The sequence below is a fragment of the Eucyclogobius newberryi genome, unplaced genomic scaffold (genome assembly GCF_026437365.1).
Source record: "Eucyclogobius newberryi isolate DKJ021-1_F unplaced genomic scaffold, fEucNew1.0.hap1 SCAF_9, whole genome shotgun sequence".
Lineage (NCBI taxonomy): Eukaryota > Metazoa > Chordata > Actinopteri > Gobiiformes > Gobiidae > Eucyclogobius > Eucyclogobius newberryi.
Window position 1 is genome coordinate 30227807 of NW_027316532.1, and position 17980 is coordinate 30245786.

General features: G+C 39.0%; 3 protein-coding genes across 4 annotated transcripts; 2 read left to right on the forward strand and 1 right to left on the reverse strand.

Annotated features, from left to right (window-relative positions):
* The first annotated feature begins 295 nt into the window (after window positions 1–295).
* spata1 (spermatogenesis associated 1) lies at window positions 296–4278 on the forward strand. 2 transcript variants are annotated; one of them, XM_072438518.1, is made up of 12 exons: window positions 296–558; window positions 631–737; window positions 997–1117; window positions 1303–1356; window positions 2098–2455; window positions 2934–3084; window positions 3164–3230; window positions 3310–3409; window positions 3485–3568; window positions 3681–3856; window positions 3921–4019; window positions 4081–4278. In XM_072438518.1, the coding sequence occupies exons 1-12, from the start codon at window positions 496–498 to the stop codon at window positions 4225–4227; spliced, it is 1527 nt and encodes a 508-aa protein (XP_072294619.1). In that variant the 5' UTR covers window positions 296–495; the 3' UTR covers window positions 4228–4278. The 2 variants fall into 2 exon arrangements, with proteins under 2 accessions (XP_072294619.1, XP_072294618.1); XM_072438517.1 differs by having other exon boundaries at window positions 299–558; window positions 3485–3610.
* Window positions 4279–4348: 70 nt separating this feature from the next.
* Window positions 4349–6572, reverse strand: ctbs (chitobiase, di-N-acetyl-). Its single transcript, XM_072438899.1, has 7 exons — window positions 6387–6572; window positions 5763–5901; window positions 5469–5677; window positions 5227–5398; window positions 5060–5157; window positions 4824–4985; window positions 4349–4685 (listed from the first exon to the last, which is right to left on the reverse strand). Exons 1-7 carry the CDS (start codon window positions 6519–6521, stop codon window positions 4497–4499), a joined length of 1104 nt encoding a protein of 367 aa, XP_072295000.1. The 5' UTR covers window positions 6522–6572; the 3' UTR covers window positions 4349–4496.
* A 599-nt stretch (window positions 6573–7171) lies between these two features.
* Window positions 7172–16073, forward strand: LOC140353743 (vitellogenin-2-like). The gene is made up of 33 exons (XM_072438448.1): window positions 7172–7257; window positions 7371–7391; window positions 7475–7626; window positions 7713–7964; window positions 8028–8189; window positions 8267–8415; window positions 8487–8637; window positions 8706–8863; window positions 8938–9259; window positions 9339–9551; window positions 9632–9849; window positions 9927–10024; window positions 10103–10227; window positions 10311–10412; window positions 10484–10603; window positions 10681–10867; window positions 10937–11030; window positions 11114–11299; window positions 11382–11514; window positions 11588–11795; window positions 11945–12306; window positions 12583–12627; window positions 12700–12774; window positions 12860–13066; window positions 13141–13283; window positions 13373–13508; window positions 13905–14031; window positions 14107–14284; window positions 14358–14452; window positions 14524–14615; window positions 15005–15170; window positions 15662–15823; window positions 15901–16073. The coding sequence occupies exons 1-33, from the start codon at window positions 7218–7220 to the stop codon at window positions 16002–16004; spliced, it is 4983 nt and encodes a 1660-aa protein (XP_072294549.1). The 5' UTR covers window positions 7172–7217; the 3' UTR covers window positions 16005–16073.
* The last annotated feature ends 1907 nt before the right edge of the window (window positions 16074–17980 follow it).

Below are 17980 nucleotides of genomic sequence, written 5' to 3' on the forward strand. Positions count from 1 at the left end.
TGACCTATATAACTAACTTTTTCAAAGCTTGTTCTCATCAGATCTCAGAACCTAAGCAGGGATGGGCCTGGTTAGTACAAGGGGTGGTAGTGTACACTGTTGGTGTGTCCTTGGGCAAAACACATCACCCAACACTAGAGTGTGTTTGTGAGACTGAATGTGGGACAATGGATGGAAATTAACCCATAGCTACAATCTGGTGTATTTACAGTATGTGTATCATATTCTGTCCTGACCGACTAAACAAAATAATGATTACAAAGTTACAGAGTTTCTTGCTCCTTTTTCTTTTCTTGTGAACACCACTTTTTACTGCAGTTGTCATCATCAGCACCAGAGCAACAGTGCTGGCACCCTCGTAAAAGAAATTCCACTGGCTTTGAGTGTGTTACTTTAAACTGACCTGTTACTGGGCAGTCTACGCCTCCACCTGATGGGAAACAAGACCCCTGCAAACTCAACTTCATTTTAGTGGATTTACAAACAGCATCTGAAATGGACTTGCCAGTTTCTGAGTCGCCAACACATTCTGAGGAGAAGAGGCCAGTCAGCTGCAAGGTAATGTGAACCTAGAGCATATTTTTAACATAATGTATTTAACGAATGGCACATACTGTCTGTTGTGTCCAGTTTGTGGAGCTCCATGTGCTCTATGTTCCCAATGACCAGTGGAACGCAAAGCTTAATAAAGTCCCTGTAGAGGCCATCCACACTTTTGTCTCAGGAGGCTTCATCAGGTAAGCAAAAGTAAATAAAAACAGTCAAATAAATGTACTTTGCCAAGACAATAGTAATATGTTATTTTCAAATAAAACAAAAACACAAATATATGATATTGTTTTAAGCAAGAAAATAAAGTGATATGATAAATTTACCAAACGATATTGTGGTGTAACTTAAATACTTTTAAATTGTTTTGCCATTTGACCAGTTCATTGCACTTGTTTATGTTTAATTCTGGCAAGGGCTTATGTTACTTTTGTTTTATTACTTCAGAGTTTATCCAGATGTCACATTGAAATCTTTGAGGAGCAGGCTGCGTGCTCTTCTGGGAGGCTCCTTGGGCTCGATGGACAAGTTCTTCTTTCTGAAATGTGTGGGTCACAGTTTAGCGCTGGTGAGTGCAGTCAGCCATTTACTGATGTTTTCCATTGCTGCTTGTGTCCCACCAGGCGGACAGTTAAAAGAACACAATACAGAGCGTTTGATCAACAGGTCCACTGTTCAAGCACTGAAGGGTGTAAAGCACAGCGTGTTTTACTGCCTCGTCTTTTCTCACACACAAATGTCTGTGTATTACAGGTCAAAACAAAGCAAGAAAAGGATGTGAAAGTGAAAACATTTGCTCCTCCATATGTAAGTCAATGTGTTTCTGTGGTTATTTAATGTCAATAGTCAAACTTTCTCAACTATACTGTAATATTGTTTTATTAAAATACTGTAAAAGTAAAAACAAAACTCCAATTGAGTCTATTTTTTGCTATTTATCTAATTTTTAATTGGAAGTTTCTATTCTCCTGTTGCAACATTTTCCATTGTGGTACAAATGGATCTTATCTAATACTCTTTCAATATAATTTCTCTAGTAAGTGAAATACTGAATACCAATTGTTGCATATTGTTACAAAATTCTATGCCTAAATAACCTTGAAAAAAGCATATGACTTTGTTGTGAAGAAAATATGAAAAATAAAAGTAGAAACTTTCAGGAAGTAGCACCAAGATTCTAAAAAAAATCATATTTCCACTGTATGTCATTTTTCAAGTCTCGGTTTTGAGCAAACTAAATTTGGCTTTATTAATGTCCAGGGAAATGCATCACATTTGATGCTTTAATGGTTCTAAAAATCTGTGTGAATTACTTTTGCTTTTTACTACATTTTTAAAGGTGTACTTTTACTTGAGTAGATTTTTTAATGAGCCACTTTTTTTTTTGCTCCTGTACCTGTAGTTTTACATAAGTGACAGCAATAAATACTTAATACACCACTGCTCTCTGTATAGTCACTGATTATTATTATTTATTTATTTTAAACCATTGTCTTGTTTAATGTTGCATTCACAGTTTTGATATTTTGTGACTGTGATGTGTTTCAGGCCCCTCAGCCGGAGCTTTACTTGCTGCACGTCGTTGAAAGTGACAGCAGCGTCCGCTCACAGTCCTTCACTCCAGACAGCAGCAGCTCCTCTGACCAAAACTCATATTACCCCTTTAAGACCAGTCCTCAAACAACAGGGGCCAAAGAGCTGGGTAAACTCCCCCACATCACCACCAGCGCTCAGCATGCGCCCCCTACAGGACGTGTGGAGGACAACCAGGAGGTGGAGCAGGACTGCAGCTCATCTGAGGCAGAATGCCCAGAGAAAAGCATCAACAGCAGCAGCAAACTGAACTGGGTCAAGGCAGAGAGTTGTCCACGCATGTCCAATCAGCGTTGCTCATCTGAGAATAATAGTAAATAGACACACTTAGTTCAGTACTAGAAGATAATCATGTCGAGATTATTTAGTTAATAGAGAATTTTGATTGTTCAGGTCAGAATAAAATGGTAAGAACTAAAAATAATAATAACCGTGACCAATTTAGAATACAAATAAACTTAAAATAGATTAAATTGAAAAATCCATCCATCCATTTTCTACCGCTTGTTCCCTTTCGGGGTCGCGGGTGACTGGAGCCTATCCCAGTGACTTCGGGCCTTAAATTGAAAAATGTATTATGTAAAGATACTAAAAGATTTCACTGTTGTATTTTTAAAAATTGTTTTGTATTGTTTTGTGTTTTGTATCGTTGATCATGCTATCAATAATCGCGAATAATTGTTTCGCCTTTCTTCTCACAATAATTGTTAACGTTAATATCTGTGACATCTCTACTAGAAGACTGTTAGTTCTCTGTATTTGAGTATTTAACAATGTGCTACACTTTTAAGTTTTACAGGAGTGCAAAGCAGATTCGACCTCCAAACAAGGGCGAACGAGCAGAAAGACAAAGCCATGCAACATCAGAAGCCGTGCAGCCAGAGATTCGGGCGTGGCCGAGTCATTAGAGGGCAGATACTCTGACTTCTCACTCAAAGACGGGTACTTTAAGATCGTGTTATAATCCAAACTGTAAATTACATGTGATTTTTTTCTTCTTTCATTATGTGTCTACTTTCAGGCATGGGAAATCGAAAGCCGACCGAAAGTCATGTGCAGTAATTAACGGAAGTAAGCAAAATAATCAGGTACTATTATATACTGTTACGCACTTGCATTATATAAATCAAGGCAAACTCTACTCAAATCCTTTCCCTTGTCTTTAAGGTGATGGACAGTCCAGCAGTATTGTCACTTCAGCGCACTTCTACAATTAAAGCTGTCACTTCAGAAAAATATGTTGAGTCTCCATCCTTTAGGACAAACAGTAAGCTTCCATTGTATTAAAAGTAGATTAACATATGCCTTTGTATCCATTCTCACTCAACGCGTTTCATTTAAGAACAAGAGCTGACAGAGGAAATCAAAATGGTGCGAGAGGAAAGAAAGCAGCTTGAATGGATGAGACAAGAGCTGCTCAGGAAAGGTAAAGATTTGTTGGCGCAAAACAGACACAGAAGGAACCAAGGTGAGTACAAGATATTGAAGTATTTGAAACATATAAACTAGAGTATATAATTTTTGTGCATTCCTCGAAGCAAGAGATAGTTGGAAAAAGAAATATTTTGAAACAAAAAAAGGCACAACTCCACTGGAGGAAAGCCTGAAAAATGTGCGACAAGATCTGGAAACATTTTACAGTAAACTTCTGCATCAGCTCCACGCCAGGGAGAACAGGAGCAACCCCAAACGACAGGGCAGGACCTCAGTCAAGGTAAACTCTGTGGCTGTGTGGTCCAAAGACATAAACTCGTGAATTAAGACACTTGTCGTTACAGAATGAACTTATAATACATATCATGACTGAAAGCTATGAGATTGAGGATCTAAAGAGGAAGGTTGAAGATGCCAAGATGAAGCTGCTAACAGAAATTAAGGTAAACTTTTCATTATTATTATTTGTGATTTACATGTCTATGATATTCTCCCTCTCCACAGTTGAGGAAACAGGCTGCCACAGAACTGAGATCCCTAAAAGCAGAACTGGCCCAAAAGAAGAGTCAGTCAGAGCCGCGGACTGTGGCCTACTTTGGAAATACTCCACAAAACAGAGCACACAAACACAGCTCATCCATTCAACTGTAGATGGAGGTGCAAGTACTTTTGTATGTCTCTCTTTAAAAAATGGAAAATAAAACCCAACATTTTTCTGTTGATTTATTGTTTAAAAAACATTAAATGTTTTAGATTTACAAAAAGTGTTTAGCTGACAAGTTTGAAAGTGAAACTGATTAAGGCAGAAGCAGTGAAATCTGCATTACACGTCAGTGCTTTCACACATCCATTGTTAAAGCAACAAAAGCCTCACTCTGTGGTGAATAAAAGTGGGGACTAGCAGGGTTCGTGTAAATTAGCTAGCATCCTAAAAGAACATTCCACATTTTAGCAGTCTGCTGCTGAGCAACCGGATTATTGTTGTAGTCCAGGAGGTTGCCATTCCACATGCCAATTCCCCGCAAACCTGTGGCCATCACTGCATTTGCTTTTGGGCAAAGACTCTCTGGGTCATCGTACCAAACCTGGTGGATCTTTCCTTCAGTATCCTACAATAGAAGAAATAAATTCATCATTCACTAATTAATTTCATATTTATTCATTCTTCCTATTCCATCTCACTGATAGTTCTATAATTTCCAGGTTGAACATTGTCCTACTTCAGAGCATGAGAAATTCAAATGTACCATGTAATTAAAGTATGGGGCCATTTGCTTGGTGTCCCACAGTCGACCGGTCAGTGAACTGTTCACTTGCTTCATAATCCAGCTGTAAGGCTTCTGTGTACCTGCGGCATCACTGCAAGGAGCGCCACGAAAAGGAACTTTCTCTATTGAGCAGATGCCCTCCTAATAAAATATCCAATTATTTGTTAGTTTTGTTGACATTACACAGGAACGAGTAAGAACTTTTTTTTTTGTACCTGAGACAGATTGAGACACGGATAGTCATAACCATACCATGGTATTCCCATGATAACCTTTGTATTATCGATCTTCATCTTCAAAAACTGGTCATAACCTTTGGGAAAATTGACATTAACATTAATAAACCTCCCATAGATTAATGATTCAGTTATTTAACACCTGCCATTGAGCGTCTGTTCAAGTGGAGCATTTGCCATTGCAATACAATCCCCCCATATCTGGCTCTGCTCGTCATAAGACATGACAAACAGGAGGTCGCTGTATTTGCCAATATTGACGTAATCATAGCAGCGTTTGTCAATACAGTTTGGTGACCACGCCACGTCAAAAGACACCTTCAAATAAAAAATAAAACATGTTTGTAAGTGATTTTGAACACATCCTCTGCTGTTGCACACTTCAGACCTGAGAGCCTGGGATCTGAGAGTGAAAGGCCTCAGATATCTCTTGGACCAGGTCTGTCAGAGCCGCGTACTCGGGTGAACCTGCCTCCACCGCTTGTTCAACATCCAAGTTTATCCCATCCATAAACTGATGCTTAGCCAAGTCCACCTTCTCCTTTATCCAGGCTGTTCTGTTGTTTTGGTCCACAATATCAGCAAGATGGACATCTCCTTTGACGGACAGAAATATTAAAAGGAGATTAGTAATGCTTGAAGTCTGATCCAAGCATAAAGTATGGGCTACAGACATTTTTACCTTTAAGTACCAGTCGAGCTCCCACTGAATGAGCATGGCACATCAGCTCAGGGTCATATTTACCAAATGCTGCCACTGTGGTCACTATGCTCCAGTTATAGGACTTCCAAGCTTTACCGCCCACATCAAACACAAACACCTGCTCCCACGATAATTCAATGAATAAATGCACAATAAAGTATAATCACTGACAAAACCATGTCACACAATGCACATAAAATGGTTTAAAACACTTTGATAAACATAGTCACGGTCAAAATATTTAACTTTGATTTTGAGGGATTTAAAGAGAAGTCAAATGACCAGTAACTGTTACCATGACACCATATTAAACAGGGGCAGAACTGTCAGAATACAGTAGAGTATAAACTGCAGTACATTTTCCCTGCATTTTTAAAATTAAATGTAGCTTGTTGAAGACAGAAGGATTTCGTTATACTTTTAATTTCGAATTTTCAACTTTCATTTTCACATTTTCTTTCACTTTAACTTCACTTATGTTAATCTATGATAAGTACTTACCACAAACACTATCCCACCAAACAAAGTAATAATAAGAAAAACATGAGAAGCTGTCATATGCACTTTAAACTTTCATTTGACCAGAGTTGAACGTCACTGCACCTCAAAGTCTCTCTCCGTTTGAATTTGAAGACAAAACTCCGGCCTCTCGCACGGACATTTGTCAGAAGCGCCACAGAGAAGAAATAACGACGACAAAAGCCACAGAAAACAAGGCATATTTGAAAAGTTAAACATTTGAGGGGGAAAAAATCAGGTGCAATCCACGGGCTGTCAGAATGAGGAAGTAGAAGTAAACATTAGCTGATTTCTACGGGGCGAGACAAGGGACAAAATAAAAAAGATTGTTGACGCCTCAAATTATTTTTATTAGCCTGACCAGCCAGTCCCTCCCACGTTCTGTTCAAATGCGGTTTAGTAAAGTAGTCTGGGAATGGCTGGTCAGGCAATTAAATTATAGCAGATACAAAATAGATGAATGTGTTTATTTATATATAGTAGATACTAAATAGATAAACGTGTATATTTTTCATTTCAAAGGAGATTTTATGAACATAGGCTCTTCCAGTTGGGGTCGAGGCACTAAGATAAACAGTTTATTCCAGTGAAATTAATTAAAATAACACAATAAACTACCTAAACATGTTTGCGGTCCTTGTTAGAAACGTGTGGGAACCCCTGGGCTATTCTTAGAAGAAGAAAAAAATCCATCTCGGGCTCCTTGATGTTAAGTCCAATGATCAGGTTGTGGTAACTTTCTGTCAATGACATTTCCAATGGATTTATCTGTTTGTCTTATTTACATGGTCAGGGCAGAGTAACACCTGTGACATCAAATGTGTGTTTACTTAATGATGCATTTCTGTGGCCAAAGTCAGCACAAAGAGGCTTTAAAAAGAAGCCTCAGCCCTAGATTCTTCACATTCACCAGTCATGAGGGTGTTTGTGCTCGCGCTCACGTTGGCCCTTGCAGGTAAGATTTTTGCATACATATATATATATATATATATATATATATTGGGGGCAATGGGAACCATTGGGAATTAAATTAAATATGCCTTTTATTCTTCCCTTTTTACTCTGCAGTGGCTAACCAAGTCAATCTAGGTAAGATTTTGTATATGAAGATTGATGATAATTTAGGTATTATAGCAATTTATAAAATTCTAATTTAAAATATGTCTATGCAGTCCCTGAGTTTGCCATTGGAAAGACCTATGTGTACGCGTATGAGGCGCAGATTCTGGGTGGTCTTCCAGAGGAAGGTCTCGCAAGAGCTGGACTGAAAATCCAAAGCAAAGTTTTGATTCATGCACAATCTAAAGACAACTTCTTGTTGAAGGTACAGTTGTTTTATGGAGGAACAGTGCAATATCTGGTATAATTTAATAAAAGATACCATACTAACTAGATATTTTTATTCTGTAGCTTACAGACCCTAAAATCTTTGAGTACAATGGTGTCTGGCCAAAAGATGCCTACATTGAATCTGTTAAGTTAAGAGATGCCCTGGCTGCTCAGCTCCAAACGCCGATCAAGTTTGAGTACACCAATGGTATCGTGGGCAAAGTGTATGCACCAGGTGGTGTCTCTACAACCATCCTGAACATCTACAAAGGCATCATCAACGTTTTCCAGTTGAACATCAAGAAAACACTGGACACCTATGACCTGCAGGAGGTAAAGTCGTGTATGCATGCATTATTTCTTGTGTGTAAATGTTAATTGTTTCTTTGTTTTCAGTCTGGTCCACATGGTGTGTGTTTGACCAACTATGTCATCACTGAGCACAAGGGCACTGGCAACTTCTTCATTACAAAAGCAAAGGATCTGACCAAGTGCCAGGACAAAATTGTAAAAGACATTGGCTTGGCTTACATGAGGAAATGCCATGAATGTCAGGCTGTAAGTACATTTGTTCACCAATTATGTCTTCATATGAATTTTGATGTTGTAAATTAAAGTGTCCATTGACGTCGCAGAGAGCCCAGACCTTGAATGGTGCAATAGTAACAAACTACATCCTGAAGACCGCATCTGGAAGTACTCTGATCGAGGATGTGCAAACTAAAGAGATCATTGAGTTCTCCCCATTTGATGTTGTCAAAGGCGCTGCCCAGATGGAAGCTACGTATGTACACAAATAATTATACGATTTGTATTATTAATTACACGCAAATTAAAAACACATTTTCTTTGTAGACAAAAGCTGAAACTGATAGACGTCACATTTGCACCTGTTGAGCCCATCACTGCTGAATATCACCAGCGCGGATCCCTGCAGTACGAGTTTGGTGCTGAACTTCTCCAGAACCCCGTGCAGCTGCTGAGAATCGAGAATGTTGATGCCCAGGTTAAACTCAATCCATTATACTATATTTGAATTGTATTTTTTTCTTACACTTTAACTTATTTGGCTAGATTGTTGAGTTACTGGAGCTCCTGAAGAACTACAATGCTGAAAAAGTTCATGAAGATGCCCCACGGAGGTTTATTGAACTCATCCAACTCATGCGCATGCTGGACCACGATGCAATTGTAACTCTGTGGAGAAACCATAAAGACAAACCAAGTCAGAGGTAAAAAACAAAAACAAAAAAACATTTAAAACATGTCTTTGATACAATAATTTACAAGCATATGTTTTTTTTAGGCTCTGGATCCTGAATGCTATTCCTGTTCTTGGAACTCATGTTTCTCTCAAGTTCATCAGGAATCAGTTGCCATTGACTGAACATGAATCATTTGTAGAGGCAACTAATGCTTTAGTGTCTACATTCCACATGGTAACAGCTGACCGCGCTGCAATACATGAAGCCGGGGAGTTTCTGAAAGACGTGTTTGAGAAGGAAAAGGCAATGGGAGTGAAAGATTTTAAATTCTTCATTCTCCGGGACATAGTTATGCTTGGCTATGGGACCCTGGTTGCTAAACATTGCGTGGAAGAAAGGGATTGCCCCGTTGATCTGGTCAAGGTGTGTAGTTTGTGATCTGTAATTAGACAGCACGATGACATGCTAAATGTTGTAACATGCTCTATTTATTTTTACACAGCCCCTTCACAACTATGCAGTTGAAAATGCAGCTAACCCCGAAAAGCTCTTTGTTGCTCTTAAAGCCATCGGAAATGCTGGACATGTTGGAAGTTTGAAGACTATTCAGAAGTTCCTGCCTGGTTTTGGTAGAGCAGCTGAAGATCTGCCTCAGCATTTAAAGATTCAGGCTGTTTCTGCACTGAAGAACATTGCAAAAACAGAGCCTAAAATGGTACATACTTAACATCGAATTAGATATTTTTGATTTGCGCTTTTATATTTACTGACATGCTGTATTTTTTCACCATTAAGGTTCAACCAGTGGCTCTGAGTCTGTTCAGAAACACTAACATTGACTCTGAACTGCGTATGATTGCTGCTGCTGTGCTGTTTGAGACCAAGCCGTCCATGGGTCTTGTGAATCTGGTCGCTGCCTCTTTGATGAAGGAGCGCAATATGCAGGTTGCAAGCTTTGTGTACAACTACATGAAGTCCTTGACCAGAAGCACTGCCCCAGACATGGCTTCCGTGTAAGAAAATAAACTCTATTCTGAGGATGTTTGATAACTGATACTTGTAAGCTATAAACCATACTGCTTTTTTTCAGCGCTTCTGCCTGTAATGTGGCCATGAGGCTTGTAAGTCCCAGACTGAGCGCACTGAATAGCCGCTACAGCAGAGCTCTGTATATGGAGGCCTACCACAGTAAGTAAATGGGGACTACTTCTCACATCACAGTCAGATAAATCAAATAAAAATGATGATTGTTTTTGTACCTGGTAGACTCATGGATGACGGGAGTGGCTGCCAGTGCCTTCGTTATCAATAATGCTGCCAGCATTTTCCCCAGAGCCATCGTGGCCAAAGCACGTGCCTATGCCGCTGGGGCATATAGCGATGTTGTAGAGGTGCAAAAACAATTGTAATACTCAAGTCATTTAAACACAATACTTGGCACACATGACTATAAATATCTTATTTCATATTTCAGGTTGGCGTGAGGGCTGAAGGACTGCAGGATGTGCTTCTGAAGTTCAATGAGCATCCAGATAACAGCAACAGAATTACTAAAATGAAGGAAATAATCAAAGTGGTATGATTCCTTGTTAGTTTTGATACTTTTAGTCTAACAAAAACATAATTTAAACTTATTTTCCTTCACAGCTCACTGACTGGAAGGCTGAAAGCACCCCCAAGCCTCTGGCTTCAGCTTACGTCAAAGTTTTTGACCAGGAAGTCGCCTTTGCCAACATTGACAAGGAATTTATGGATTACTTTATTGATGTAAATTTGTCTTTAAATTTATATATTTCAAATATTAGATGGTTTGTGTTTGGCATTAACATGTTGTTGGTTTGTAGTGGGCCAAAACACCACAAATTCTGAACAAAGGAAAGACTTTCTTGCGCCAGCTGCTGTCTGGAGTTCAAATGCATTATACTCACCCAATGCTGCTGTCAGAGGTCAGGCGCATCCTGCCCACAACTGTTGGTCTGCCCATGGAGCTGAGTTTCTATACTGCGGCTGTGGCTGGAGCATCAGTCAACAGTAAGACTTCACTTAAGTGCATTATAATGATTAATTAATTGATCATTAATTATGATAATGTTTTAATAGTTCAGGCTACTGTGACTCCACCTCTCCCTGAGGACTACCGTGCAGGGCAGCTTCTTGAGTCCGACATCAGCCTTAGGGCTTCAATTGTTCCTAGGTACATTCCCCTCTTAATATGATCAAACAAACCTGTATATGATCAAAGAAACTATATAAATCACTGTTCATTCTACATCATAGTGTTGCCATGCACTCCTATGCTGTGATGGGAGTCAACACTCCTATTGTCCAGGCCGCTCTGATATCAAGAGCACAGGTCCACACAGTTGTACCTGCTAAAGTTGACGCAAGACTTGACATCAACAAGGGCAACTTCAAGCTCAGTCTGCAGCCGGCACAGAACATTGACAAGATCGCCTCTTTGCAGTATGGAGCTTTAGTTATGACCTATAACACTCACTGCATGATTCATTTTTGAGTAAGTTTTAATGTTTTCTCTCTCCACCAGCGTTGACACTGTTGCAATTGTCAGAAATGTGGAAGATCTCCAAGCAGCCAGGATGATTCCTGTGCTCCCAACTGAGAATATAAACAAAGGATTGAATAGCCTCTCTTCAAAAGCCTTGGTCTCGGAGAGTTTGGTAAGTGTTTCTCCAGAGATATATACACACATACATACTGTATATGTATATATATCTATTTATTTCATTACAGTCATCAGAGCTGCTCTCCACTGATATGCCACAACGCAAAAACAGAATGAGGTTGCTGAAGGCTTATGAGAAGAAGATGTGTGGTGTATTTGAAACCCTTGGATTTAAAGCATGCACCCACATTCAGTCTTCTAATGCTTGGTTTATCAAAAACTCTCCTCTTTACACCCTCGTTGGAAAACACCACGTTTTTGTTGACATTGCTCGAGGTATGTATATAAGTTACTACATATATTTAACCAAACTTATAGTTAGGTGGTGACTTTCTTTGGCCCCACTGTGTGTTTTAACAGTATTAAGTGATAAACATAATGACTCATTAATTACGTAATTGTTAATGCATTGTGTTGGGTTGCAGCTGGTGAGGGTATTGTGGAGAAGATCGAGATTGAGATCCAAGTTGGAGAAAAAGCATCAGAGATCATCCGCGTGGTCACCATCGCACAGGAGGAAGAGATTCTCGGGGACAAGAGTGTTCTGATGAAGCTGAGGAAGATCTTGGATCCTGGACAGAAGAACAACACTAGCTCATCCAGCTCCAGCAGCTCCAGCTCTTCTTCCAGGAGCGGTCGCAGCAGCAGCAGCAGCAGCAGCCGCAGCAGTAGCAGCAGTAGCAGGGCCAACCACCAGTCCAAACATCTCTTAACTGTTGGTCGCAAGAGCAGCAAAAGCAGCTCCAGCAGCAGCTCATCATGCTCAAGCTCGTCTAGACACTCACATGTAACTATCCATGTTAAACCCAAAGCCTCACACTGCAGAAAATCTAATTTAAGTTAGAATTACTTAAATACAGTACAAATATCAATTTGTTACTTTGGATTTATAATGGATGGAAATAAATGAAGTCAGAAACGTCTTGAAAGTTAAACGCTACTGAAATAAAAAAAAAATATATATATATTTATGATTATAAAATATTCTGACTTCAAGTACTTTTAACTAATCTATATGCATACATTTTTAACTAAGTTAAAATGTGTCTTTCATGTTTTGCAGCAAGAGTTGTATGAGGTCAAGTTTATCAAGGATCACAAACACCAGGTGATGTATTAATTACATGAGCAGATTTTTGTTACATACATTTTTTAACTTAAAATGTGTGTTTATTTACAGCATTCTCGCGCCAGTACTCACCTTTCTCGCCAGAGCAAGAGTAGTGCACAGAGCTTTGAAGACCTCTACAACAAGGTATGGTCATTAATGAAAATGATTTTTTTCTTCGAGGAAGTCAATGAACACGAGAATAAAATCTCTAATCATGTTTCTTTTTTAGGCCAGATTCTTGTCTAACGCTGTGACACCAAGTCTCGCCATTGTTGTCCGTGCTATTAGAGCCGACCGCAAGCCACAGGGATATCAGGTTGCCGCTTATGTTGACAAAGAAAACATGAGACTTCAAATCATCTTTGCCAAATTGTCTGATGCCGACCGCTCTGTGATCTGTGCTGATGGTGTCGTGTTGAGCCCCCACAAACTGATGGTACTGATTGTCTTGTTACTCATTTGAAAAAAAATATGATACAATTTATGTTCATCATGTTATTTTCTGTTTAGGCCAGAGTTGCATGGGGTCCAGACTGCAAACAGTACTCCACTGATGTCGTTGCAGAGACTGGCCGAGTGGGAGAAAACATGGCTATGCGCCTGAAACTGAGTTGGGAAAAAATTCCAAGAACATTTAAGCACTACATCTACTGGTAAGACAATATTTAAGATCAAATCAAATCACTCACTTTGCAAATCTTGTCAAATGTGTTCCCTGATCAATTGTGCTCCTTGTGTTCAGGATGTCTCATCTTTCATACTCCCTTCAAGAATATGGGGCCAGCGTTGCAAAGATTAAGCACATGGTTAAGGAACTGAAACTTACCATGGTGCTGGCTTCTGAGACAAAAGTAGATATTCTGCTGAGGACACCAAAGGTACAATATCAATGTCTACCTCGATATTTATGTTCTTTAATTTCTTCCACCCTCTGTCATAAAAAAATAGTACTTACAGTGATGCATTCTAATTAGGGATGCAAGATACAGCACAATCAAATTCAAATTTTCATATTAGTTTAGTAGTTCATATGTTAGTTTTCTTGCAAATGTTATACTACTATTATTTATTTATTTATCTAATACAGATAAAACACATGAATGGATGTCTGCGTTACAAATATATACTTATAAAATGATCCAAACATAATTGTGCAGTTAAAACAAATCAAAATCTTATTGTAACAATGGTTATCAGAAATATTGCAATTAAAACTATTTTTCAGCCCAGTTTGAATGTACACATCTGATATGGTGTTATAAATGTCACTTTAGAGACTCATCTACAGCCTGGGTGTGGCTCTTCCCTTTTCCCTGCCTTTGGAAGAAACAAATTCTCAACTGCAATCTTATGACAACTGGGCTTCAAAGATTACTTACATGTTTTCCAACGGCAACGACAGTAAGAAAAATAATAACAGAGGTATGTTTTAATTTAAACTCGATATGAGAATATTAACATTATTGTGTGTTATAGTGACCTGTAAGATCCAGCAAAACGTCCTGACGAGTTTCAACAATGTAACGTGTGAAAGCTCCATGCTTGAATCCTGCTACCAAGTTCTGGCTCAGGACTGCACAGAAAAACTGCGGTTCATTGTTCTGGTGAAGAGAACAGGCTCAGAGCGCGAACTCCGTGTGCACTTGTCAGACTTGTAAGTACACCTTCACCTCTGCTTGGACATTAGTCTGCAACATAATTCTTACTTTGTTCGATTGACCTCACAGGACTGTTGACATTTCTGAGAGGGACGACCAAATTGCAGTTACTGTAAATGGAAGAGAACAGGAAGTCACTGAGCAAAAAATAAACTTGGCCCCTGGTATGTCCAAAACATCCACTGTCAGTAATAATATAAAGATGCAAAGTCACTCATTTGGTGTTTGATGTTAGGAATCACAATTGAACGCAGAGGTGAGGGTGTGGTTCTTGTCGCTCATAAACTTGGTCTCAAGGAACTTTACTTTGATAGAGAAACCCAAAAGGTAAGCCTGGGATTGATATACATATATATAAGTGTGATCAAGGTAACTGCAACTACAAACTTGTATGTAATGTCTACTTATCTCCATGGCGATTTTGCTGCTTTGGCTGGAATGTCACACAGTATGACATTAAAAGTATAAATCTTTAGGGAAACAAGTTATCAAGCTAATTTACAGGTCAGATCTGTGGAGACGTGGCCCTTCTTGCTGTAACAATGCGTGTTTTTCAATAAAACACCAATTACTGAAGAAATGCAGGATTAATAAATTGTAATGCCATTTCTGTGAAACAATCCAGGCCAACCAATAACATCTCCATGAAGACAAGCAGTTTTCAGACCCCCAATAAAGTTACATCATGTTCCTTTAACAATGTCCTTTGTTCACAGGTTAAAGTTTTGGACATCCTGAAGGGAAAGACCTGTGGTATGTGTGGCCGCGCTGATGGCGAGTTCAGACAGGAATATCGCACGCCTAACAACCGCATTGTCTCTGATGCTGTTAGCCACGCACACTCCTGGACTCTGCCTTCTGAGTCCTGTCGCAACAAGGCTGGTCAGTACTAATAACAAGATCCTCTGACCAGCTGACAAACTGTAACTACTCTTAACAGCGTAAAATGGGGGACTCGCACACTGTCACTGTCACTGTCACAATGTCAACACCATATGTAAAATCTCAAACTTAATTTAGATTCTAAGGAAAAGATTTCATACTCAATACTAATTTCAAAATTTGAATTTGAAGATTTACAAACAAAAAGATAAAAAAACATGCTCATCACAACATAAAATAAGGACAGTTTATTTAATATCGCAAGGAAATACAAAACAGAAAGGTCTAAATTTTGTCCTATTTTAATGTGGGCATTTTTTCAACATAATACTTGTTCAAATGAGTATTAATTATATATTTTTTATCAATTAGTATCTAGCTATCAAACTCAACTCAAACATAAAAATAGACAAACGGTCTTGACTCTTGACAGGGTTTGCGTGTGAGAGTTAAATGATGAATTAAAAATGTACTTCCTTTTGGCTCTTCAGGGTGCAAGCTTCAGCAAGTATCTGTGAAGCTGGATGGGGAATTTAACAATCATGGCGTATCCTCAAAGTGCTACTCAGTTGAGCCAGTTTTGCGTTGTATGCCCGGCTGCAATGCCCTGAGGACCAAAACCATCAGAGTCGGCTACCACTGCGTACCTGCTGGTGAGTCACACAATACCGAGTTTCACATTCTTGCAAGCGAAATAAAACCTAACTAACATGTCTATTCTCTGGTGCAGATTCTCGCCTGTCCTCTACAGATAACATCTTCAGAAAGAGTAAGGATGTGGAGCTGGACACGGTCGCCCACGAGGAATGCCAATGCACACCTCGATGTGCCTGATTTCACAATGTTTGTCTGTTTGAAGTAATGTTTGATCTATATAAATTTAAATAAACTATTGAAGCAAGTCACTCATAGTGTATGTACAATGTTTGTATAGGAAGAGGAATTTACTTTACGTAACACACCAACACGTGAAGTAATATCACATCAGTTACACTAAATTATCACTTTAATGGTCCTCTTTCAATTCAAAAGCCATATTGTGTATAAAGTATACGGCTTGAAAATTTAGGACTAAAGCAATAGAAATCAATAATTAAAAAACTTTTGAAAGTGTTTGAAAAGTGTTACAAATTCAAACACATAGCAGTAAAATGTAATGTGAGTGAAACACATGAATAACACAGTAACACTACAATAAATTGGCTCAATTTATTATATATTCAGGGTGTTAACATTTTCCGAAGAGATTGAAATAAACACAGGACCAAAGACAATTATTTCAGTCTTGTCTGAGTTCAGCTGGAGAAAGTTATTTTGCCTCCACACACTGATCTGTTGGATGCAGCGACAGAGTGAATCTACTGGTCCATAGTCACCTGCCGACAGTGAAACATAGATCTGAGTGTCGTCTGCATAATTGTGATAGAACACATGTTCACTGCGTATCAACTGACCTAACAGCAGCATGTAGAGGTTGAACAGAAGGGGTCCTAGAATTGACCCTTGGGGCACTCCACAGGTCAGGGTCATGTGGTCTGAGACACAGTTGCCAATTTCAACAAAGTACTTCCTGTCTTCCAGATAGGACCATAACCAATTAACACACACAATTGGTATAAAATCATTTTAAAAAATAGGGGCACACTGTGGATAGTCTTTTAAAAGCTATTGAAGCCTTTTTCCCATGTGCCCTATTAATTCAATGAGACTCTAAAATAGAAATGACCTGTGATCGTAACCAGCAAATACCTGATTTGATATTCAGCAAATGTGATAAATAATCAGGTAAAATCCAAATGAGAGCTTTATAGATAAACAAAATGCAGTGCTGTTCTCTTCTCACATCCAATGATTAATCAGGGACCTAAGGGACCGGCCTCCTGCTGGTGCCTAGTGCCAAGACCAGACACGGGAATTGTGCATTGGAGTTCTCTAGGGAGTAAAAAAAGGAATCATAAATCAATACAGTCCATTAACACTAAGGACATTTGCAAAATGTATGATCTTTAACACTGCAACAGAGGAAACCCTTTGAGTAATGGACTGGCAACTCTTGTGAAAAAAAACTGCTGTCTCAAGTCTGAAGCTGGAGTTGAAGCTGAGAGAGGCAGAGTTGAAATTTCCATTCTCCCACCACCAGGGCATTTCCTGAAAATTGAAGAGTTCACCTCAGTTTTGGTTTTTAGAATGGGTATTTATTTATTTAGCCATAGATTAGTTAAAATAAGGTTGCATGGATATGATCGAGGCAGTACCGTGGCTGATAGGAGAACACTCTTGCCTCACAGGAAGAAGGTTCTGGGTTTGACTCCAGGGCCTTTGCATGTCTGGGTGAGATTTCTCCAGGAAATACGGTTTCCACATCCAACCAAATATAGGTACGTCTATTGGTGTTATAGATAATGGCCTTTGAAAACACCAATAAATAAATCAAACCTCATCTGATTATTATTTATTTATTTACTTATTTCTTTGTTTGTTTATTCATTTGTTTGTTTATTTATTTATTTGCATGCATGCATATTGATATTGATCGCAGGCAAACCACTATAGTGTCCAACAGATCACTAAAAATAATTATCAAAAAGGAAGACAGAGGCAGAGAAAAGAAAACACGCATAAGTTAGGGAGCAGGACCACACCCCTCTCACGCCCCTTCCTGCAGCTACACCATTTAAGCATCCAGGTCACACATATCAGTGTTGTGACTTCGTGCCCCTCCCTTCCACCCTCTTTTAATTATTCTATTTCTTCTAATTTTCTCCAAGATGGGGGTATCGAGGCCCGGGAGCCTACAGCCCTCATTGCCA